At 40.1% G+C, this 26653-nt stretch overlaps 1 protein-coding gene across 2 annotated transcripts in view; it reads left to right on the plus strand.

The window, feature by feature from the left end:
* pcdh11 (protocadherin 11) overlaps positions 1 to 7508 on the plus strand; it is a gene marked incomplete at both ends in the record, with an annotated part of 123928 nt that extends 116420 nt beyond the window's left edge. For both annotated transcript variants that reach the window (XM_083981013.1, XM_083981014.1), the window contains one exon: positions 7045 to 7508. In XM_083981013.1, the coding sequence (XP_083837139.1) occupies positions 7045 to 7508 (464 nt within the window). The remainder of the gene's footprint in view (positions 1 to 7044) is intronic.
* Positions 7509 to 26653: the final 19145 nt, after the last annotated feature.

A 26653-nucleotide genomic window follows, 5' to 3' on the forward strand; every position in this document is an offset into this window, starting at 1 on the left:
TTTTTTTTTAAATCTCATAAATATACATTTATATATTGCTTCCTTGTCCGTGACAGCACACCTACAGTATATCTACAGTACCGTCCAGCGCCTGCAGACTCGCAAAGAGGAGAATCAATGGCTACCCTCGCATGAGCTTTTCAAATGACAGCGTCAGTGTTTGTTGGTTTCCCTCTCTGTCTCTGTGTGCATCTACATGAGCGTGTTTTGTGTTTCTACCCCCCGTAGCAGCTTTGTGCCTCCGCCTCTGTGTGTCATTGTGGTGATGAGCGCTGATTGCAGATTGTTATGGTGTTTGCACCTCTCATCTATCTGGCCCATGCTGGGTATTTGGCCAGGCCTGATTGTGTTGATGGTGACACCGGCACCTTGTCCTCGGGTGGGGAGGCCAAATAGTAGCCCAGACATAATGAAGGAGATGTAATCAACCAATGTCACACACAAAAAGTCAAGTGTCAAGACGAAAGCTGTTTCTCTGTTCTACCTTCCCCACTGCACTCTCTGTTGATGGAAAACACACAATCATGCTTGTTGTTGATGTTGTAAGTTCTTGCTTCTTTGTGAACATTTTATGCTGAGGAGATATGAAATTGAGGTGTGTTTGTTTTCCCCCTCTTTCTCCTCCTGACAACAAAGGTGACTCGAAGATAAAGGAATTTACATTAAATTAAGTCTCGACATTATGTCGGCATTGTATATTCCCAGTGGAGAAACAGGTGCTTCAACCTACAACATACTTTTAATCAATGGCAACAAAAAGAAAGAAGCAAGTGCTTGGCACTGGGCTGTTCAGGAGATCCTTTCTCTCTTTGTGCACTTTGTCCTCTCTCTGTGCTTTGTTATTTGTTTTGGTGTTCTAATCTCAGCCGAGTCAATAATATTCTTTGTTGTCTGAAATTGTGTGTCGGGAACAAAAAGGCCTCCTCCTTTTGTTGAAAGTACCTGTCTGTGACTTTTCACTCTCTCAGACTCCCAGATAAAGTAATCATTAGATGTTGTTTTCTGCCTGCAATTACTTTCAGTTACAATGGGTCAAACACTAGGAAAGCAAAAGGGGTCGAGAGCAGACAAGGCTAGATGGATTACAGCAGAGAAACTGTATAGGTCCCACAAGTGCTGATAAATACGTATGTGGCTCGGAGACTCACTGTTGTCAGCAGCGTCTCAGTAAATGCATCAAAAGTAATTAGTCTAGAGTATATATGGACAACCTCGCTCCCCTCTTATCTGCGTCACATTGTCTCCTTTAAAAAGGGCCATTCATTACATCTGGCACTATTTGTTTTAAAAAGTAAAAAAGGGGAGCAACGGCTCTGCCATTTCTTACATCTGACTTTTTATCGCTGCTACACAGAATTACCCTGAAATTTATGTTTCAGTGGAAAAATCCACTATGTCATTATTGTAAGTAATTCATTACTATTCACTGGCATGCAGTCCTTTATGTCGTCACTCAATAGGTTGGCCAGGAGCTCAATACAGGCTCTATAGAGATATTTCTATTGTTTCATTCCCCATTCTATGATAAAATCATGTTAATAAAATTCTACGGTAGTCCTTGACAAGCTGTCAACCTCAGCACAGTTCCTTATAGATCTTAATACATGTCAGGTTCCTACATGGCACCGCTGACCTCTACGGCATAGCAGGTCTCTGCCTTCCAAAGAGCATGCCAAGTTTTTATTGCTACAATGGAATATTTACTTCCTCCTCCATGCCCTTGTCAGTGGTGACAATGACAGCTCTTATTGCCTTCGCCAGGGATTATACTGTACCTCTTTCTGATAAAAGTAAAGAAAACCAAATAGCATTTGAGGCTGACGTGCAGAGAAAAGTTAATTTTCAGAGTCATTGCCATAGAGACAGATTTTCTTTTTTCTTTTTTTAATCCAAGAAAAGTCACAGACCTTGTCTCCGAGCCTGCATCTTATTTCATTGTTAAAGCACTGTAATATATATGCAGGAACTATAACTATGGCACATACTTTTTTCCTTTGCTCAGCCTCTGAAGAGTTATCTGCCGCAAATGCAGAACATATACACCACCTCATTCTCAGCTTATTGCGTGCACAGACTGGATTCAATTTAAGCATAATTTTTTTATGTAGAAGACATCCTGCAGAGACAGTATCTCAAAGATCATGTTGTGGTTTAAAGTTCACTGTGACCTAACCATGATGCACTCTCGCTCCATACGGTTCAGCAGACAAAAGGTTTCAACCTGCTTTTCTCACGTGTCACCACTGAAAGTCACACCACACGGCACATCAAAAAATGGCGCTAAATTTCTACCTGGCGCGATACAAAGTGAAACGCCTGTATGTGACGACTTGGGAGTGAGACTGCCCTCAAGTGGGCTGTCTTGTCTTTGTAATTCTCTGAAAGTGACACATACATTTCTCCTTCAGTTGATGACTGCCAGAGCTGTGATGAAAGTAATGGCATCTCTCTTTTCAGTGCAACAACAAGAGGTCCTAATAGCACTATTATTATTAATGACCATTCATTTGCTTATCCAGATTGTACATTTGGAGTGGGTATGGGCCAAGTGAAGAGATAAAGTCTTGGTTATTATAAACCCAATTATTTCTACTGAAATTCTATTTGTTTGAAAGAATCCTCAACAGTCCCGTGTTTCAGTCTTTTGGTTTCCCTCCAGACACAGAGACACATACTCATCTCCCTTCTGTGACTCTTCCTCTCTCCATTTCAGCCTCATCTCATCTCCTATATCACACAAGAACATTTAAAAAGATGATAACATGTTTGCACTTGTCATACTACTTGTAGTCATTTAGGATGGTTGATAAGGTTTCCATTCTAAACATCTTATACATTTTGATTTTATTTTCTGGCACCATTAAACCTGCTGACACTAAGAGGGCCATATTTACATTCTAGATTGTGTTTGAACTTTGTGAATGTTGTGTATCTATTAAAAGAGGTACTACAAAACTGAAAGCAAGTAAGACAACCCTTTCCAGGTCTTCGCAGTGAAGATGGAGTGAAACAATGTTGCACAGCGACAGTCCATGCATGTGTAACCTTAGACAACAAGTGTTCAGTTCAATAGATAACCATGTAAGAAGAAAATGTGACACATGAAACTAATAAGTGTAATTAAAATGTGGCTATGATCGAGCATGCTCATAGGAGAGTTGTGCGCACAACATGATACAGATTTCATTGGACAGTACATGAGTTTGATGCATGGTAGGTTGCAGGCAAAAAAATTGAAAAGACAGCACCAATCAACAGTGTAGGATGAGTCAGGGGCCTAGTCCACCTTCCTGATGGCTGTTTGAGGAATTTAATGTCCTAGATGCATGCAATTATCCTTTTAATTAGCAATAATGAGTTTATGCATGCTGAAATAATGAGTTGAATCGTGATATGTGTGCAGACCTTAATGTGAAGCTCATCAAGATGTAACTAGCTCTGTCAGTAAATATCATCAACTGTCATGTTAAATATCTCATAGTGTTCTGTGAAAACCCCCGATCAGCTGGCTATTATGCATCCTAGCTTTGTGTGTGCGTGTATGTGTGTGTGTGTGTCTCTGCCTGTCGGAACCTGTATTTGCTTTGGTGGATTTCATGGCCATCAGAGAAAAAAATAAGTGAGATTGGATTGAATGCGTACCAGTATAATAAAGAGGCAAAATAGAATGCGTAAACACAAAATGTGTAATCCCTCATTCACCACTGTTGTAGAAAATTGCACTAGAAGCACTTGCGTGTCATGCACGGGGAGGGCTGATTGTTTTAAATTAGAACATGAATTTGTTTTCTTCGCTGGTTGAGTACTTTAAAAAGAAAAACATGATTATCGATGAATTACCTGCACGCCAACCAACAGGAATATTACAAAATGTGTTTGAAAGTAAGATGAGCAAAAGTACACTAGAACACAATCCAATACAATATACTTGCAATTTTAGACGGAGTTAATCTTAAAACTGGCTCAGAAAGGCTTTTATCCAGCTTTTAGGCTCAAGTCTGTGGTGATGTACTGGACTGCAATGGATTGAAAGATGTTTATCTGATGCTGCTGTTCAACCCATACCCCCACACCCACCCCACCCTTCCTGCTTGCAACAGCACATACTAGAGTCATAAAAAAAACTGAAAAGTCTCAGGAAAAAAAAATCTATGTCTTATAAAGTTTCTAAGGACAACTGAGCTGAAATGGATTGCAAAATATTGCATTTGAGTTGTCATGTCTGACCCCCTTAAACTTCTAGAGTTAAAATATTTAATTTGACAGGGAAGCATCTGCACTGTATCAACCTCAGTACTGCAGTATTTTCATTTACTTTAAAAAACACTTGTTTGAAATGCTTTTCATTGCCGTCCAGCACTCTCATGCCTCCCTTGTACATGTGTTCAATGTTTATACAAGCTGTAATGTTTGACCGCATGAATGGAAGGTCAGCTGAAGGTGGATGCAGCGGTGTTCGATCAGCGGCTGGCCAAAGGATGTGTTGATGTTGCAGAACACGACTGCTGTAGGCTACCACCGGTATTGACCTTGTGTATGACCATAACATTGACTAGAATCCTAGAACTGTGGCACAGCGGGGTGTCTAAGAAAAACACAACAAGAGCACGGATAATAGATTACCTCACGACAGAGCAGCCAAACTAAACTGCAGGCTGTTTTGAATCAGAACATGAATTGAATACCACTTCATTTCTGGAGTCAGATGAAGTCAGTCATTGCAGGTGACTGTAGCCGAACTTGTATTAGATCTCCAGTCAACTCGACTGAGCAACTTAACCGGTTTTACACTTTTGTTCCAGCCGTATCAGCGAAGATGAATCATCTCAAATGAGAACAGTTGGTCTGATCTCAGTCGTGCTGTCTATTACGCCCCATTGTTTGCCATTATCCCCACTTGTCTGCCATTCAAATTTCCTTGAAGGCAACGTAGAAAAGAATGTTCACAGCATCAGTGATGTGTGATTCCTCCCGAAAGCTCTGCGGGGTACAGTTGTTTCCCCTGAATACAAAAGACGGCGGCATCACAAGCAGGCTGCAGCATACCTCTGGCTGACGAAAGCAGCCAGAGCTGTCAGCGACATCACTCACGCCGTGCTTTCACCCTCCCAAACCCGCCACCACCTTTCCAAACTATCCCCCTGGAATAGAAAATAGTACAGGCCCATGTCTTCTTGGAGAGGCTGGATGTGAAATATTGCATACAAAATTCGGAGGCGCTGAAGACTGTTGACACAGAACCGCTGCGAGTTCAAGCTGTGTGAAGTCATGGAGCCTCAGACTACCTTTCAGTCGTAAAGTACGCTACGTTAAAGACAGCTGTACAACTGAACTGATCATTTAAAGTTGGGGGAGGAGGGTATAAGCCTGGCAAAGGCTTGTGTTGGTACCTAGAAGCATATTTATTTGTGCATGCTTGAGGAATAAGACATTTATGCTAATAGCATTACCTCATCAAAAGCAGCAATACCCCGAAAAGACATCACCACTAGCAGAAAACACTCAGAGAGAGATTGAGTCAGGGCACGGCCGAGACTTGGCTTGGCCCTTTTGTGCTAGCTCAGAGAATGAGAAAGCAGCATCCATTTTTGCCTTAATGAAGTTAGTGACCCTCTGAAAGGTGACACATTTACCGCCCAGGGGATTTATACACTCCTGCTCCAAGGCTCCAGTTCAATATGGAGAGGACAGATTTGACTCCACGTGGGCACTCCAAATATATCCTCACAATTTATATCAGGCGATTCACTTTCAGACACTGCTCTCATAATTAAAGTTGACGCTATGCTATTCAATCTGCAGCAGCACAGAAAAAAAAGTGAGTTCACTGGCCCGTTATGCACCAATCTAGATAGTTTTGGGAGGCTCGAGTGGTATCACCAATATAGACTTATAAGAATATTAATTTTCATTTTGCCATACAACAATAAACAGGGTGGCAAGAAGATTTGCCGATGTCTGTGGAGTAGAATTACACAGAGCATGCAGAACTTGTATGCATGAAGGAAATAGTCGTCCCAGTGCGCTAGGGTCTAAGACCACTTAATTATTTATAGCATTCTTACTTATGCAAATATGCTAAATAATTTCTACATGACAGCTTGAAGCTGAAGCCTAGAGGAGCGATGTTATGTTTGAATGAGGACCCCTCTTTCCTTTGTATGGCCTAGGAAACATAACACCGCAGGCTCCTGGTTGCCTTGGTGCATACTGTTTTACATTCTAATTATCTGGCTTGACAGGCTTTATTGCTGAGGCTCAATGCTGAGGCCTCATCCCAGACTCATTCCACATGTGATGTCAGTGGCGGGATAATGAGATAAGATAGTTTGAGTGTTTAGCCTTGCCCAGTCGCCTCCTCGTTCAGTTTTCTTTCTTTTTTTTCTCCTTCCGTTCAATGCATGCAAACCTAAATGCTGGCACAATTAGCTGTGTATATTAATTATACCTAAATATGCTAAAGATGCTCACAGGATCCTGGCATAATGTCATCCCCCCCCCCCCCCCCCCCCCCCCCATCTCTTACTATTAGATTTTTCTTATTTGACCAAATACATTGTGGAATCTGAAAGATCAAAAGGATTTAAGGTATGCCACATTGACAGTGACTAAAATAAACAATGCTTTGTTAAGATGTTCATTAAATATTTAATACGGTAAAGCCAATCCGAGACACAAACAGCAAGACATTTTTTTCTAACTCTAATTAAGCTACAGGGAATTCATTGCATATTGTAGGTAAACAGACGGAGTCACGGGAATACCAATGGAAATTAAATGCTCTGCTGGTGTTTTTCTCATTACAAGATGAAATGAAACATTTATCACTGACTTTCATTTCACTAAAAGGCTGACATTTTGTGGGTCAACCACTGATAAGACGACAACTGTCTTCTGTTTACATAATGATTCATGAGTTCATTTCGTACTTTCTACAAGACCCTGGTAAAACCATGGCATTTCAGCTGCACCCTCTGTAAGTTGCAACCTGATGGATTAACTGTGTTGTTTTCTTCTTTTTCCTCTTTCTCTCTGTTTCTAAAGCCATCGAGGTGAACCTGCAGAAAGCCTTGGCCGAGGCCTCTGAGACCTGTACCCAGGAGTGTCTGATACTGGGCCACTCCGACAGCTGCTGGATGCCCCCAGCCCTGGCCCAGTTCCAGAGTCCTGGCAGCAACAGCCCCACCTCCACCCCTACTACCACTGCCATCACCGGTACCCTCCCCTCCTTTGGCTTCCAGCAGAGCTGTGCCCGGGGAGCCAAAGCTAACATGGGAGGCATGGGGCTCATGGATGGCCGCCATACCCTGGGCAGGTCTGTGCCCAAAAAGGATGAACTAGACAAAGGGATTAACCGACCACAGTTCTACAACACCCTGGATAGACACTGCAGTAGTAAGAAGGAGGACCCTGTCAAGGTCATCCCCCTGGCGAGCTTTTCCTCCCCCGGGCAGCAGACGCCCACCAGCATGGGCAGCAGCTCTTTCTTACATGAGCACCAGTTGTAAGAGTAAAAGGCAGATCTTCATTGGCCTGTCGTACATGTGACTCCATCCACTGATGGCGTTCTGTCAGTGACTTGTGATTAGTATGTATGCGTACAAATGGAGGTATGCATAATTTGAATAACTTTGACCAGCTCTCCAGCTCAGTTTTACTAATGAAGACATAAAACATGGATTCGATCATGATGATGTTGTCAGACAAAATCATATGGGATCAGTCTGACATCTTAAGCATTTTAAAGGAAATGTAAGTCTTAACATAGCAGACCCATGTAGAATAAATAAAAGGTAGTTCTATACCAAAGTAGTTCCATCACAGGAAAAAAAAAAAAAAAAAAGAAGATAATTTTTTCTTTCAGTTTGGTGATGTTTGCTTAGTGATAAGAAAGGGCAATGTATGCTTTAAGCTCCTTGGGCTCAGCTTAGTGAAACTGTGCCCTAAAAGACCATTTCCTTGCACAGAAACAAATGCAAATACAGTTCTTTGTGTGGAGTGAGCTAAATTGGGCTAAATGTTAATTATGAGCTCTGGGTGGATGGTGTTTCTGTTCAAGTTCTAGTGAAGTATTGCTCTGTAAAACACGCAGCACAAACTCCTTTGGTGGTGGAAGATGTTTCTTTTGTCTTGCCTGAACGTGTTTCAGAAGTCTATTTTGGTCAGGGGACTGCAGAAGGATAAAAAAAAGTCTACTAAACATAACTAGGCCAATGGTAGACAGCACCGGTAATCTTTTGCATTCTACATTTTCACCGTGGACCTGCTCACAAAATATAATGGAGGAAATAAAACAAACTCCTGCCCATACACACACACATACACATATGCCTAGGATGATCTCCATGGTGGTTGTGACATCTATGCCCACTCTATTAAGACAATATTCACTCCTAGCTTTATTTCAGTAGCGTAGCCTTGGAAAGTGCACATAGATGTGCTTTGGAGACGTACTCTTTGTTTCCTTCCCTTTGTTTCTATTTCTCATGTTTTGCTGCTCAGAAACTCTCACATAATAACAGCTATGGAGCCAATTATGAAATTCTCAGTCTAATTACTTTGATGTGTGATCTCAGTGTCGACCCTCATTGTGGTTAGTAGGTCCGGAATGGCTCTCTTGGCTAGCCAGTAACATGTACTTTGCATGTTTTGAGGTAATGAAAAAGGTGACAAGTGCTCAGAATTAACAGCTTTACATGCTCCCTGTCTCCCCATACATATATCATACCATTAATAGCAGCTCCTATTGCTTGCTATTAATTAGCATTTAGTGTTTTCATACTGTTCGGTTTGGCTGTTTAATCAGTTTTTACTGTGTTGACACCAGAATAATAGACCAGTGCAAGGATTTCTTCAGGGTCCTGAGTCTAGCTGAATTATTGATGTTAATGTTATTTTGCAGTTATCGTAAGAATAGGAATTCAAACTATTTGAAAAGACCTTCCTGCAGGCTGCCCCTCACCATGGTCTCATCATACACACACACCACATCACTGCCTGTGTGTGTAAATCGTACTGATGATGATAAGTACTTCAGACTAACTCTGCTGTAACAGATTGGGTGCAGTATAATCTATTGCTACAGCAATAAGTGACTTTGCTGATACCCATTTTTCTCTCCAGTAACATCCAAGCCAGGTGTCTACATCATCAGGTATATGATTCATGCGATTCATTTTGTCGTACCATCTTGCAAATTGGGAACAGGCCTAAATCTATAATGCAATGTGGCATTCTCGTGGGAAGGCGCAAAGCAAATTGTGTTTGCATGCTCTTAGCAACCACACCTATTCTCTCCGATACTTGGGGTCAGGACTTATAAAGAGGATATATCTGAGACTCAGTAAAATGATCACTTAAGGAACAGTGTGTCAAGGACACTGGAAGGGGCAATTCAATTTCACCCGAGTCAATTACGAAAATGAATCTAATACAAAACAAGCAACTTAAATAAATCCTCCTACAAACATTCGTTGATGAAAATGTCCCTGTTTGGGAATCCAATTCCAGCTCATTTACTAATACTCAGAGTTTCTTTTTTTCCTCCATCATTTTTCATCTTATTTCTTAGGACAGACATGTATCACCAAATGGTATAAACAATGCATATTTAATCAGAAGGAGACATACATGATGTCACATAAAATTGGAATTTTATCAATCTGACAAATGCAAATACAACACTTGTGATATGTGATCAAAAAGTTGCCTCAAAATCCTCACAAGTCAGTCTCAGTTTACAATCACTTGAATAAGTAGGACAAATGAATTCCTGGTTGGATCTTTAAAAAAAATAAAACTGAAAAACAGCTATTAGCTTTTAAGGAACATCTCCTATTTGTTAACAGTAAGAAAAAAATGGACATTATCTGCTGTTGGAGTACTTATAAATATGACAAAGGAAATTGTGCCCTTCCTCAAATCATGGAGGGAGAGATTGTCTACGGACAACATAAGGGATAATACACTGTCACACTGTAATAAAACTGTGATTGTTTGAACAAATTTCCACAATCACATGTGTACAGGAAGCACAATATTACCTATCTGTAACTCGCACTGTGTTTTAACTTACTCTGCCTACATAACCCATACGTACTGTAATGTTGCAGCAGCATAACTGAAAGAGAAGTCCGAGAGGGAACAACAGTATAATAACTGCATGAATGTACATCTGTAGGATGTTGCAACACAAGTTATTTTGCCTACAGTTTGTTTTACCATATGCCCTTTTAGAAGCAAACGTATCAGTGTTTTAATAATTATTTTCTAAAAACAGAGAGCATATGTTCGCCAGGTTTTACTTTTATTTTATTTTATTATTTTTTTTGGATGAGGCTCTGCTGAAAAATGTCCTGTATCAAATGTTTTCATCTTTCACAAAACACAATGAAAAAGACAAAAATGTTAAGGGTGATCACAGGTTATCACTTTGCATGATTCTGCTCTCACTACATACAGTAGTTTTCTAATTCCCAATGCCCTGACAATAGAAATAGTAAAGATACTATACTCAACACTGACAAATTTGTTTATTTTCAACAGTTTTCTATTCAAATGTGTGTCATGATTGCCATTGCCAATCTGTGTCATGTTTTGCATGAACTCTGGACTTCCACAAGGTGTTTTTGACACTTACCTGTGTAGGTCATGCACCCACCATTACATTGTCAGTATTGATGTTAACTGCTCTACCTGTTTGTCTGTCTTATGGAACAAAGCAAATGTTACACAGTGTACACATTCAAACTTTGTGAAATGTGAGTACCATTTATGCCTCCACGTACACACAAATATCTATCCTTTCAGGTAAACTGGATTTTAAACTGTACATAGCAGTACCCCTAAGAACCAGTAATAATGGTTACAAACTGGAAAGACACATACAGTAAAGACTAAAAGCTAGAGGAATTACTGGAATTCAAAAAAAGAAAAAAGGAAAGCATTAGAAGGGATGAGATGACAATCTCTGTTGTAATGTAAATGGATACATATGCATAATATTGATGAGAGTGTGTTTGAATGTGTTTATAGGTGATGTTGTATGTTTGTGAGGGGGGAATGTGTGTGTCTCCTTGCATGTATGAATGTGTGTATGTGTGCGTGTGTGCACATATGTGTATACTGGCATGCACCTTGCCAGAATATTTTATGTACACAAATGTATCTTGTACAAAAAACTATATCAAAATATGATATAAGACTTAAGTATATGCTTGTAAATTAGTCATCAGTGAGTCAGGTCAAGTTTGCTTTGATAGAAGGCTTCAATGCTTGCCAGCGAATCTGTATTGGTCAGTTAAAGCTATACAGTCTGTGTTGTCATGCCTTTGTAAAATATTCCATTTAAATCTATGAAAAAAAAGACCTTCCATATGGTGAAATGATTTTTCTTGTCATTGAATTTTACTTGAGCCATTAAATATTGAGTCCTCAAAGTATATGCTTGTCCTTCACTTTGCACTGTTGTTTGATTAGATTTTTCTGAGAGTATTGTCATGTTGAAGATATATGTGACATGAGTGCATACTGTCACCGTATTATAATAATTGCAATTACAAGGTAATGATATAAGACCCATCAAACTGGATATGGCATTTCACCTTCATAAATTCAGCAAATTAATGTTGCTGGAGATATAATTTACCCTATGGCATAAATGTATATATTTATGGCAAAAGGGGAAAAAAATGTAATCCTTATTAAGGAAACATATAAATATCACGAAGTAGCTGTCACACTCAACATAACTGCAAGTCTCCTCAGAGGCAACTGAAAGTTAAACATGCTTTGTATTCATTGTATTTTTTTTCCCCCATTTCATTGTTCACGAATACATTTGACAAATTGCACGTAATACTAGACATGATTAAAACTAATGCCTCAGTGCCATACAAAGGAAATATCCCATCATTTTTCACTGTATTTAGTGATCAGGCTCAGGATATTGTTACATTTATATTAAATCAAATAGGTCTCTCGTGTTCCTGGACACTAAGATTTTGCCAACTATTTAATAGTGTGTACAACTGTAAGCATCTGAAATGTCCAACTGAAAAAGAGCTTGGGGTCATGCAGCAACATTAACGTTGATTTAAAGTTGAGTTGTGGTAATCATAAAAATCTACAGTAAGTTCATTGTTTACTCTTTGGTCTCCAGGATCACATGCCAGAAATATCAAGTTTTTTTTTTTCTTTTTTTTTTAGCTACTAAAATTGATGTTCATTAGCTAGTGACTAATCTGACTGTCTGTTCTTTGGTGTTGGTCAGATAGTTTCAGTGAAAACAGTTGACAGTTGATGAAAATACGGGAGAATGAGACTGAACAAAGACAAGGAAACTGTGGTATGTAAAACCAAATTCAGTGCTTTCCTCCATCCCATATTATGCAAATTCATGTCTGACTTTGTAGAGTAAAGGGCCAAACAAATCATGATTATACAACAAACATCAAAGGGCACTGCTTTACAGAAGAAATGTATAATCAAGACAATTGATTATATCAACAGCAGCAGCAGCGGCAGTAGTAGTAGTAGTAGTAGTAGTACTGTAGTTGTGAGAATTTTAGAAAACGTTTAGATTATTCATCTGCATAAAAGTCAAACTCTTAAATTATGTATGTCAAAAGGCTCATACCTAAAGTTTATGTGGTCAATTAAACTAATGATTGAATGTAGCACGAGAGACTAAGGGGCACTTTTATGTTCTCTGTTTAGGAAGGGCAGAGTGCTACCCAATCAATTCCTCCAATTTTGAATTGTTCCAACAATACAAATCAATGTGCTTCCCGTCACCAGGTCGCTCTTCTACTCATTAGACTGTCCAGCCATTATCATATCAGCATAGGCCATAGAGTCTAGGAAGATGCCTATAAATTTCAGAGGAAAATCGATAGAACACAATAAACCCTTAATTTCAGTCTTTTGGTTCTAGGGCCAAGAAGTAAATCTAAATTTAAGCCAGGAGTAGGAAAAATATATATATTTGTTCATTCATTTACTCTGGCTGCTCAGAATGACAGCTTTGATTTACTTTGAATTCACTATGGATCATGATCTCCAAGCATCTTCAGTAATACTCTTAGGCTGTCCACAGTGCCTGTGGCCATTTGGCCTCATAGCATAGGAGATAGAGAGCTGAAATGTATATTAAAACATAGTATGTGATATTATTTGATTTGATTTTATTGTATTTTAAGTAACTTTGGCTATTTTTTGAAAATACATCTGGACAGTGTCTCTATAAATATATTCACACATCCTCCCATGAACCCATCCATCCATCCATCCATCCATCCATGAGAGCTATGATGCCTCGAAGGCAAACTCTGCAAGAGCCTTGACAATCCCCCTGGGCTATGTATCCTACCTGAGGCCCTTTTGGCTTAATGCTTTACCCACTCTTCTCTTATGAATACATACAATCCCTCAGAGAGGAAACCTAAACATACAGTATAGTGCAGGGGTTGATGTTCACAACAACAGGACATGACAGGATCTCTCGGCACTGACTCCTAATTTGCACAACACAAAGAGCCACGTCATGTACCTCGTAAAGTGCCAAAGGTTTTCTGGACTCTGTCATCTTGCCACATCTTCAGCATATGTTCAGTCCCCAGTCTCCTTAAGAGAGCCGGCTGTGACCTGCCCCATTAGTTTTCCATGGTAATTGGCTAATAATGAGACGGTGACAGTGCCGAGGATGTCCGCACTGTCAAAACACATGCATCTCCAACTGCACCAATCTGCATTTTCAGTAATTACTGCATATTTGAACAGTAAGGATTTTGTGATCTTAACAGGGCGCACAGTGCTTGTTTCCTTTCTCCTCCCTTCCCGCCCCACACCCTCCATCCCCATCTGCTAACAAGCCAACTTATTGTAAGCCTACTTAGTTCTCAAGGTGTCATCTGTTCAAGTGTCAGGAGAACATATAGAGATTGTCAAACAGTACACTCATTTCAAATTGTAATTAAACTGGCCATCAGGTACCTTGAGGCTGTTTAGTCAACAGCAGGGTACTAATTACTATAAGATGACCTTTGGAATAATATCTGGTGAATAATTCATAGTTGAGAAAATTGCTTCGGAGACATGCCAACGACATCCAAGGGACGGCCGAGTATACACACAAAGAAAATTCCACTCAAAGATTTCAGTCTGGCCATGAAAATGAGGTCAGCAGATGGATAAAAACTGTAGCTTCTTTTTCTGTATGAGAAAATGAGATGGTCCGGATAAGCTGCAGAAGACAAAATGAAAATGTTGAGAAATGTTGCTGAACAGAAAACAGACTGACTCATGTAAAGCTAATGTAAGGGATTTTGGAGAGAGGAGATAGCCCGTCTCAGGGTGGCTTAAGAACCAATATTATCCTCCCGTGCAAGCTGACACTTGTGTACGGGCTCAACTAGCTTTCATAAAACCTTGTAACAAAAACAGTCAAAAATTATGATTTAAATTAAACCCAATTCTAATTCATGTTAGACCTCAAAGCATGCACAAGCATCCACGTTTTAAAGCTGAAAACAGCTAACTAGATAAACCTGTTTTATCTAATTCATATCCCAATGAAAAATAAATCAGGAGAATATGAGAAAGATAATAAAAGTGAAAGAAATATACAATGATTATTTATTTTTTATTTTTTATTTTTAAAGAGGCTGTAGAGGCGAGATTAAAGACAAATTCAACAGTCTTGTCCTCCTGCTGTGACTATCAAATAGATTTACAGCATCGACTCCCTCATGCTCTGAATGCATCTGTGGGGTATTCTGCACAGAGAGGGCAGAGGTTCTGAAGAATTTCTTTCCCATTTCTGCTTAACTTTTAGGGACACTTTGCAGAAATTACTCCTGGGACCATGCACAAAACTGTCCTCCACAGCTCTGTGCGACATACAGTAAATACACAAACAGTTAGAAAACAGCTACATCAACATGTGAAACTCTTGTGACCTCCGATGAATCTAAATGAATGTAAATACTGGGTAATAGGTGGATAAATCAAAGGGGCTGTAATAATTTGGGTGTAAAACATTGTTTTGTTTTGCTTTTTGTTTTTTTTTCAATACTGGCTTCACCCAGCAGGCTGAGCACCATGACAATGATGTTAACCATATGGCCAGGACATCTGAATAACCACATTCAGTATGATCTCAGTTTGGCATTTAGGAGAAGGTTTTGAAAGAGGGTCAGACACAACGCTCTTCACTGCCGTCATAGAGGACCCAAATGATTAGTCAAAATGTGGGGTAATTGGTAGTAATTAACTTTGACCTTGTCCTGCTGGACATTAGAGAACCAAAGCCATGCCAGAAAATTTTCCTCTACCATTAGAGAGCAATTACTGACAGTAGACCATACAGCAAAAGCTGTTTGTCTTCATTTTAAAATATGTTGCAAAGATCTGCTGTATACCAAAGACCCTTGCTTTCATGTATGTGTTTTCTTGTTCTTCAGAGACATTAGTCCAAGACTTATTTTCAATCTAGTTATAGAGTTGATGCTAAGTGGGTACTCAAAGAGTTTTTGCTCTGTCATTCCTTGACAACAGTTTTGTGGTACATGTTCTTGGCCTTTTTTGAGTGGAGTTTGACTTGGTAAGTTTTCTCTACACAAAAAAAAAGAAAGAACAAAAAAAAGCAATTCCTATGAGCATGTGATGGTTTTTCCAACTGAGGACAAGATAAAAGCCCTGAAGCAAATAACTTTCCCAAGTCTTCAAGTCCACACACTGGCAGCTACAGCAGGGCACAGCTTACACTTTAAACATGCTCATATTTAGATTTAGAAATTTAACACATCTCACTTCAATCCAGCGGTGCAATCTGATGGTACTGTAGATGTTAGGGATCAACAAAATCTGTAGTATTCATTCCCTGTGGACCATGCACATAAAGTGATCACAAGTGTTAAGCGGTGTACTGACAGACAGGCCATCATCGCCATTCATGCTGCAATAATGGCTTAAGGAAAATAAATATGCAAAAATGTTTCTCTGTTTGGCTCTGATCATTAATAACAATGACCAAGTTGTTTTCTAAAATTCTCCCAGGGTTTTCCTGCCTTAATAAAAAAAAGATGATACGTATTGGCTTGCCTGATAGGTAATAAAGAGAAACCAAGTTCATATCATGCCCCCTTCGCAGTAAGGAAGTACATCAGAGAAACTGCTTTTACTGCGAGTTCTTTGTGCGAATCTAAAGACGGTATCACAGGGCAGCCACTGTGCCTGACAAGCCTGTTCACGTTCAGCACACACGCAGCTTTCCTGCAGTTAAGGCAGCAAGTCCCTGAAGCTCTTCCTCCATGGAGTTTATTGTCAGAGCCTCTCCGATGGTAGGACGCCTCTCCCTCCTCTTTGAAATCCGGAAGATCAAACAAAACAACAGTGTTGACGCAGGGTGTGTTGTGTTTGTGGTTTGAATATATAATCAATTTCCATGGTAAGAGGTTTTTATTTGTGGTTGTATTGTCGCTAGATTACTAAATGGATAATGAATGTGATTATATACCCTACTACACTATATGTTGACTTTAATTATGTGTGCTATCCATCTATCTTTCTGTCAACATAAAAATAAATTGTGCTTGGCACTGTTATCGTTAGACTGGGGGCACCAGTAGCAACCCCAGTGGTTCACCACATTGGTGGGTCAGTCAAGCTGCCTCTAATACAAGTCGACCTTAAATAAAGGCCTGTTACCTTCATGTAACGGCCTCGGTCATTATTTGAGCAAATGTGGTTGAAAACTGTTCAGGGCCAAATCATTTTGAAAGAGCGATTGTGAATGGGAAAAGTTCAACCAGCATTCAGCCAACCAATCGTGTGACTTCATCACTCATTCATAGCACTGACCCTGGGCCAGTCCAGCCACAAAATCTAAAATATTACAATATGCTTTGAAAAAGTGAAGGCCCGAAACAATATGTATATATAAATAAATATATATACCATTGTAACTGTGCCAGAATATGTGAAATTGTGGTATGGTCATTTAATCACTTTCAAAAGTAGAATTATTCAAGGCAATCAACCTTTACTTTCAAGAACATCTATTGAACAATGGCAAGCGAAAGCATGGTGGGATGAAAAGAAAGAAGCAACAGGGAAAATCAATATAGCAATTATGTGTGTAGATAATGGACACCAAGGTGTTATTTGGAGGGACCGAAAAGAAGAGGTGACATAAAGCCAATTCAAATAGTGCAAACATTTCATTGTCTCACATCTGGCGCTTCTGGCATGGATTTAGTGTCATCAGGTTCTCGAAAACCAACTGTGTTTTTTGTTGTTTTCCTGCATTGCCACAGTTGAATTAGCATTGTTTAGCACAATCTAATCATTAGGTTCTTCTTTATGTTTGCACACAATCACCAGCCTCTGTTAAAATTCAGTTTGCTATTATGTCTTTATCGCAACAAACAGCGATTAGCTAATTGAGATCTTAGACAACAAAATCCCCTTCAACATACACACACACGTATACACACACACACACACGCACACACACACACACACACACACACACACACACACACACACACACACACACACACACACACACACACACACACACACACACACACACACACATAAAGAGAATGACACGGGTCAAGTGCTAGAGGAAGAAGGACAGATAAATGCACATGCACGCACACATAACTCCCCCACACCCCTCCATGCCTTTACTATACCTGCTCAAAAGAGGTCACCCCCAGCTCTGTCGAGCTTTGCAGGTGGGTCAGAGATCTGGGTTTGATAACTGGAGGGAGTTTAGAGAGCAGACATTTGACAAGCATGACAATGCCCTGACAGCCCTCATTGGGCCATGATTAATGACTGACATCCCTGTCGCCTGTCTCATACAGAATGCAAATGCAGTGCTGGGAGGAAATTACCCTAATGTGGCCCGTAATTGGATGCAGGAAGTATCACGTAAAGCAAGAACGCAATGGGGCTTCTTGCTCCTGAAACAAGGCTTTATTATAGAGAACACTACAGAGATGATGAGAGAGATGCCGCAGCATGATTGAAAATGACCGCCAGCAAATCCCTCTCATTTGTAGTAACACACTGACATTTAGCAGCCAGTCCAGGGATGGGCTGAGTTGATGTTTGCATGGCGTCTTGAGTTGAAAAGTCACTCCTCAGTTGGCTGCCTCAATTTATGCACTAATAATTTTTCTTTTGCTAGTTGGTCAAATGTTACTCAGTTTGGGTCAACAATTTGACGACCTAGTGACAGCTGCCTTGTCAATACATTTTGAAAATTAACTCTACCTGGGCCTGATAAAGGCAAGCGTTAAATTTATGAGGCTTGACATTGAGTAGGGGCTCTAGGTGCTCCTTGCAAACAGCTGGCATCAGATTTTAATGAATATGCATAGCAGATATCGTGCATTGACATTTGTCATTGTGGGTTTTTTTTTTACTGGAACTGCAAGTTCAGACCTCCTCAAGGGCACTGAGTCCTGATGCAATGGCTTGACAAAATAAAGTTTAGTGACTATAACCTTACAATTTACTAAATTTGTTTTAAACATGGCAGTAGGCCTACTTTGTTGAGCTGAAGCATTTGCTTTTTTGCTCTCATATAGCTCCATTCAGTGATGCCATGAAATGAGCAAGTGCTTTAATGAAAGGACTGAATTGAAAGCCAATTTGTCATTTAATGCTAATTGCTTCGAATGCTTCCACTGAAAGACAAATGTCCATTCTGACGTGCAGTATGATTATGGATGTTCCTTCACTCTCCTAATAACATTTACATTGAAAAAAAAAAGCTAGCATTCATGTTGCCCCCCCCAAAAAAAACTAAAATAAAATAAAGAGGAGTCCATTTGCAAGATATCTGAAATTGTGTCCTAGTCTAAAGTCAGAACAACATTCTGAGAGGTTTTATGATCGAAATGCTGTCTGGCTTTGTGACACATAAGCATAAATGAAAGAACAGACAGAACAATATTAGTGATTTGTCTTTGTTTCATTTGTAATTAAAGAACAAAACTATAAACTAGGAAATCCACTGGGAAGAGGAGGTGGGGTGGGAGACTTGTTCACTGTCACAAAGCGACCTGTTGGTGCTGTTCGGGGGGGGGGGGGGGGGGGACACTTGCATGTCACCATCCCACTGGTGGGAGTAAGTGTCAAAAAGCGGAGCTGCTTTTTGAAGACTGGAGCAATTACAAAAGACAAACAATTATGAAAAGCTAAGAGAAAAGGGAGATGTACAGTAATGAGCATTTTGATATTCTGTATGTTGTATTGCTAAAAGGCGAGGCTGAATGTCTCTTGTGAAGTTTCTCATTATCTTGATTGTATAATAGATATAATCAAGCAACAATATCCAATTAGGAGTGCATATGCTTGCCTCTAGCTTGAAAAGGGGGATAAATGAACAATTCACACTGTAAATTTGTTTGCATGAAACACTGGGACTGTTCCCTAATCAGAGCGTTATTGATAATTCCAGGAGCTTAAGGAAAAAAAAGAGCTTTGATGTATATCTGTGATGCGATGAAGGCTGTAGGATGTGAACAAACAGTCCTTTCCAGGTGGTTTGAGTGATTGCCTAATCCCCTGTAGCTAGATGATTGCAGAGCAAGGTCAGTTTGAAGGCTCAGACTGATTGAGTGCTGTCTGTGGTCGGGGGCTCGCTCGAGTCTCTGATGCCATTAGATGGACAGCGGCTGAAGATTCACTCTGGAGTTTTTTAACACTTGAAGCAAACCTGTCCAAACTGAATGACATTGGTGCGTCAGTGGTATAGTGACGGAAACAATATAGACAACAATCAACAGAACTGTGTTTTCCTCTGTTTCCTCATTATTTATTGTATTGTTTTTATTCCATGTACTGTTGTATTTTATTTATTTATTTATTTATTAGGGACTAGCGGCTCGGCTATAATCCAGCATATTTACTGCAGTATTTTTTATACCAATGTTCATTAATATGCACTGTCCCTATTCAAATAAAATATTTATTATTATTATTATTATTATTATTATTATTATTATTATTATTATTATTATTAGAGAAGTGAGGAATGGATAGTTTTAAGAAGGTTTGGTTGTAGTTCATGATTTGTTTCAACACTCTGCATCTCTGTGTATTTCAGCCTTACTGTGTTGTTGTCTTCTTGCTTTTTTTTATCACCCTTTCTCGAGTGCTGGGTTGACAAAAATGCGATTACCACATCATCATCCCCCAAATGACTTTTAGTCTTGCCTGATTTTGATTTGTATGGTGCCAGGTATTGACTATTTTTCACCTAAATAAACCCTGTAGCCAGTGTTGTCAAGCTGCATCTTGCACCTCATTGACACCCATTTATTCTTTGAGCTGTCATTTTGTTACTAAACTGGGTTTGTGGTATAAAATTCAGCGTTTCCTGAGGCTGCAATTGGATCACCCCCTACCGCTGTGTACATTCAAATACCGAGGGAAAGTGCTGTTCTGTATATCAAACTCCACTAGTCTGCAGCAGAAATCCTTTGTGCGGACATTTCTGTGACAGCTCCTTGGCAACTTGTACGCCTGTGTGCCACAAGCTCCCTAAGCTGACTGTTTGGATCAAGTGGGAAGAGGCAGCAATCCCAAAGAGAACAAAATAGCAGATCCCAGCAGCTTTCACAGCCGATGCTATGAGATTTACTAGACTAGAGAGAAGGGTGTGTGTGTGTGTGTGTGTGTGTGTGTGTGTGTGTGTGTGTGTGTGTGTGTGTGTGTGTGTGTGTGTGTGTGTGTGTGTGTGTGTGTGTGTGTGTGTGTGTGTGTGTGTGTGTGTGTGTGTGTGTGTGTGTGTGTGTGTGTGTGAAAGACTGGGAGGGGCGTACTGTAGTACTTTGAAATCTTTTGAAATGTCAGACAAATAAGAGTCACAAGAGGCATTATGTTTCCATAATGATGATGCTCTGAAGCTTAAGCCTTTCTTTTAAAAGGCTTAGGATGGATGAAAGCCTTTTTCCCCTTTACCATGAGCACTTTGGAGTGTCAAGCTTATCAATTGTTGCAAATTACTGACACTTTTTTACTCGGAGCAAATAGCTCATATTCTAAAATACAGTTCAAAAGCTAAGTAACAATGTAAATATTTTGACCATATTTCATTTAATAAATTCAGTGTGAATTTATTTGGATTACAAAGCATTTGTTATGTCATTTTTGAATAATTTTCTCTGATATTTTTTTCCAAGTTTAAATCTATAAGAAAGGATTATACTGTCCATACATGCACTCTGCAAAAAATAAACTTTAACATGAAAAACACAACCGATTTGAAACTTTCTCCCATTTGACTACCAAATTCAGATGAAATCAAAGATTATTTTGAGCACACACAGCTTTGTTTATGTTTCATTTTTCATCCCTTTTTAATCCCCTAAACCACAAACGGGTTACAAGCTCACCACCGCCGATTCTCGGGCAACTGAGCTTTAAAGACACGGGCAGAATTGGTTCCAGTCCGGTGGACACTCCACATCATTTAATGTATTCCAGTCTATTACCACTTTTGTTCTGACACCTCATTCTTTTCCACCAATATATGAGGGGGGTCATTCAATAACTGACACCTCTCTTCCATACCGTAGTCACATCTCTGTTGCTATTTGAGCATGTGTCACAGCTGAGAGGCCTGAATTTCTAGAGATAGATTTGCTGACAGGGACATCCCATCACTCCTTGGGCAGAGGCTCGCACAGGAAACGCTACACTGTAAAGGTGCAGTAGCCTTGTCACTTTCATCTGAGGTAATTGATCACAGCAGACAACAGCTGATGTGTGCAAGTCAATTGTAGGGGCCAAAGGGATGCTGCTTATTCAGATAAAAGATCTCTAGCACCCCTCCAGTCACTTTCATTGATACATTGTCACCATGCTCAACTGGAAATCAACATGGCAGGAGGATTCCTCGTAGAAAATACATTTACCATACATGGGCTAGATTGCTAAAACTTAAAAATGTATTTCTAACTCCTTAAAAAAATCAATTTCCCCATTAGGGCATAAAATCCCTCTCCATGCTCTCAACAGGCTGCCCATATAAGGCGCTGCAAGTGAGGCATCGAGCTGTCATGCAGGTGCAAGAGGAAAACCATTCTGCCTAAAAAAAACAAAAAAACAAGCACACCCTGAGAGTTCTCAAATGTCACTTAGCATTCAAGGACTTCGTGATTCATTAGTAGCCCAGCAGACTGGTTAGATGGAAGCATCTGTTTTCTGGTTTCAGTCCTTATGCCATCAATGTCACAAATAATCACATACAACAGGTGGTTTTACAGCTACAGGTACTTTAACATCCAGGCTGCTCCATTATACCTGCCATTATTGTGCATTATTTGCTGACAAAGTTGGTGTCTAATTTCACACTACTGAGAATGAGGTTCCCTTTTTTTAATATATATATATAGTTTTTTTTTCTTTGACTGTTTATTATTGAATTTTTTTTTTCTTTTTGTGTATTTATTTTTGTTTGCAAATTGCCTGAGGATTTATTGACAACATTTTGATCAATGGATCTTCATCAGATGTGGAAACAAGTGAGTGATGTATTATTACAGGACGACATGACAATCCATCATATGCTACAGCTACACATGAGGGCTCAAAAATAGAAAACGTGATATTCACAGTTTTTCTTGTCAACAGGACACGTGAACAAAAACAAACAATGAACTGTTGCTACTGAATTCATCTGCACTTAGGGGGCTGGGCAAAGAGCATGCTACAATGCAGGCTTTTCTGATTCATGGTGACGCAACATTCAGACATCTAGGTTAAGGCCACATATGTGATTCTTCTTTGCCATGTCGCTCCACTGTTGTTCAACACCTTTTAAAAACATGTCAATGGGCTGCACTGCTGTTCTGAATGACCAGTTTCTCCATTACAATCAACAAAGACATTGCATGTATTTTAAACACAATACATTGCAGCAACATTGTGTATTAATCTGAACAGCAAAATAGTTCCCAACAAATATGATTTACTCCTGTTTCATGAAGCCACTGTGTTTCCTTTTTTCTTAAATGGAACTTAATCCGTGACCTTCGGACTTCTGTAGGATGCAGTTGGCTTGGAGGTGAGTCAGAAAGAAGAGCTGGGAGACAGTCAAACCGTTGTTGGGTCTGCTCTTTTCAAAGGGTTTTTTTTTTGACAAGAGCAATAATTTAGAATATCTCCTGCTTTATTATAAGGCCAAATCCTCATAGCCTACATGACACAAAATACATGGGTTGGCGGAGAATAGCCTACAGTACCTCAAGGAAATGTGTAATGTTCATATGTCCATATATCAATATCATAACACCACACAGCATGACCTCAAAAAGATGGAACAAGGGATTTAAAGTTTCTAGATGACATTTTTCAGTGGATGCTCTTGGTTGTGTTTATTGATGTGTAGCATGGCACAGCCTCATAGCACAAAACATAGAAATGCCCACCTGAGCTGGCAGAGCAGTTCATTCTCGGGATGTACCCGAACCTGAATACGTTATTCGGAAGTACACAAATAATGCTTTGATCCAGAATAGTTTTTCTGTCCAAAGTTGCTTCTCATTATTCGGGAGCAGACATACAGAACAACCACCTCTATTGCACTAATTTTGAACAAATATAGTCATATTTTACGTCAAATTAAACAGCAGAAGCTGGCCTACAACGTGTAAAAAAAACTATTTATTTAGGATGGCTTTTAATACCCAGTAGCATGATGACACTTTTATCTTATCTTATTTTATTTTATTTTAACTTATTCGATTTTGCTGTATTTTATTGTTTTCACTGTTTTTTTATTTAATTGTTTTTAATTGTTTTTATTTATTCTTCTTTTTTATAACCCGCTGTAAAGGACTTTGGTACACCGAAAGGATTGTTGGATTGGATTGTTGTAAAGGGCTGTATAAATAAAGTACATTTACATTTACATGTATATGTTTATATGACCCAAACACTACTCAGATAAACAACTAAACATCAAACTTCATGAAGCACCTCTGTGTGGACCCAGTCGCCACATTTCTGGCTCGTATACTACTGTACATTATGCAAAACACATCAGCTACCGCTCATATGAAAGAGCCGGCTACAAAGATTGGAACAATACATAGCACCCGCGGCTAACACAGAAGCACGGTAGAGAGAGAAGCCAAAAAAACAGACAACAGCAAACACAGACACTGCTTGGCCAAAACATGGTTGTAAATTTCCTCTTACCTTCGCTGTTTTGCCGTGAAAAGTTTGTTTTATGAGCAGTGGCGACTGGTCATCAGAGAGGAAAAGAGTGCCAATGTAACGGAGTTAAAAGATAATTTGATTCCACTTGCCATAAAAACTCACCACACAACACAAAAACTTGTTTTTCCTATGGTAATTAAATGCATAACCCCTGCGGATTAGGGTCGTGCACCCCGGGGGGTAGCCGCAGTCGGAGATGCTATTTCCCTGGTAGGTGCACAAGCTACGAGCTCCGCTATTGTTTCATATTAATTACTTTAATTTCAATGCTAAGGGGTGGTTTAAGTTGTATTTCTTAAGCATATAGCTCCCAAACGGTCAAGCATGTCCTTTTCCATATAAAGTTGACGGTGTTTTTCTTTTATTTCTGTTTACAACATGGCTAGGGTTACATGTGGTAGCTAACCTGCACTTTCCTTTCGTTTTACATTTTTCAGCCGTGTATATGTGTGTGTGTGAGAAAAGAAGAGCTGGACTGACTGTAAATGTGGATTTCTCTGCCAGGTACGCTTTGTGTTATTTTATGTTAGTTTTGAGAATGTTTAGGCAGTCGGAGATGCTATTTCCCTGCCGTGTATATGTGTGTGTGTGAGAAAAGAAGAGCTGGACTGACTGTAAATGTGGATTTCTCTGCCAGGTCAGTCCATGTGTGCACAATAAACGGCGAGGTTGCCAACGGTGAAAGTCTGACTCGTATGTTAAAACTACACAACGCAAGGATGAGTACCAAAACCGCTACAATGGTGCCGTGACCCGGATGCCCTGGGTGGAGTGAGTTCAGCGGGGGTGAGTGTAACGGATGTGCACTCACTCCACCCATAAAAGACGTGCTAACCAACCCGCCAAGTGGTTGTCAACCTCTTGGCGAAGAGGTTAGCATCGTCGCCTCCGGTGCGGGAGGTCGTGGGATCGAACCCCACCTAGGGCAGGCCGTGAGAAACACAACGCAGAGGGCCAGATCGACATCGGCTACAGTGGTGCCGTGACCCGGATGCCCTGGGTGGAGTGAGTTCAGCGGGGGTGAGTGTAACGGATGTGCACTCACTCCACCCATAAAAGACGTGCTAACCAACTTGCCAAGCGGTTGTCAACCTCTTGGCGAAGAGGTTAGCATCGTCGCCTCCGGTGCGGGAGGTCGTGGGATCGAACCCCACCTAGGGCAGGCCGTGAGAAACACAACGCAGAGGGCCAGATATGACATCGGCTACACCAACACATTATGTTATTTCTAATCTTCAATGGTTATTATCTTCTATAACATTCTGCGACAAACTGTAAACTGTTTCTTGTCTGTAACAACATCTATTGCACGTCTGTCCGTCCTGGGTGAGGGATCCCTCCTCTGTTGCTCACCCTGAGGTTTCTCTGATTTTTCCCTGTTAAAAGGGTTTCCATGGAGTTTTTCCTCTGTCGATGTGAGGGTCTAAGGACAGAGGATGTTGTTACGATGCCATGTAAAGCCCTTTGAGACAAACTGTTTGTAAAAACGGGCTATACAAATAAAATTGCCTTGCCTTGCCTTGCCTATAATTTGTTATCTACGAATACAGCATTTTTCTAAATAATATATAATTTGTGTTACGATTTTAGTTGAGGTTTATTTGTCCCTCCTTCGCTGCTTCGGACCGCAGTTCTCCTGATTAGCATCTGTGGTAGCCAGTGGCGGACTGGGACAGAAAATAGGCCCTGGCATTTTTGACAGAGGCCACACTTTATATATGTATATATATATATATATATATATATATATATATATATATATATATATATATATATATATATATATATATATATATATGTATATATATAGCTTGAAATAACAGCAATATGAATGGAAAGCATAAGGAACATCCAGATCTGGACGTTTCTTATGCTTTCCATTCATGTTATTTAAGAATCAGCTGACAAAGGGAGAGCAGCCTCGTTTGGTGATAAGAAGAACAGGTTCTTTAGGAACATGAGGAGAAAAAACATGCAGGTTTTCTGTAACATTATAAGACTGCGCCACTGTCAACGGCTGAGTGAGGAGTGAGCTTGCGCATCTATGTGCCTGCAGGCGCGTTGTTGCCACCTATTGGTCCGGACATGGAACAACAGTAGATGATAAGCAAGAGAAGAAAAAAAAAACTGTGACGGCTGCGCAGCGGCCGGCGGCGGCCGTCCTGCCGCACCGGCCGTTCTGGTATTCTCCAGAACGGCCAGATGGCCAGTCCGCCCCTGGTGGTAGCCATGGTTACGGAGTCATGTCGGTGCAGAGTGATCTGCGTCGGTGGGGCAGAGCTGGAGCTGCCCCTCTCTCTCAATGCAAAGTACTGTGTACACGAGAAAACACGACCGCGCATGCTCAGAGCGTTTATACATCAATGTAGACGGCAGAAATTTGATGGACAGTGGGGCAGTCAGCCCG

This window comes from Trachurus trachurus (assembly GCF_905171665.1).
Source record: "Trachurus trachurus genome assembly, chromosome: 10".
Classification (NCBI taxonomy): domain Eukaryota; kingdom Metazoa; phylum Chordata; class Actinopteri; order Carangiformes; family Carangidae; genus Trachurus; species Trachurus trachurus.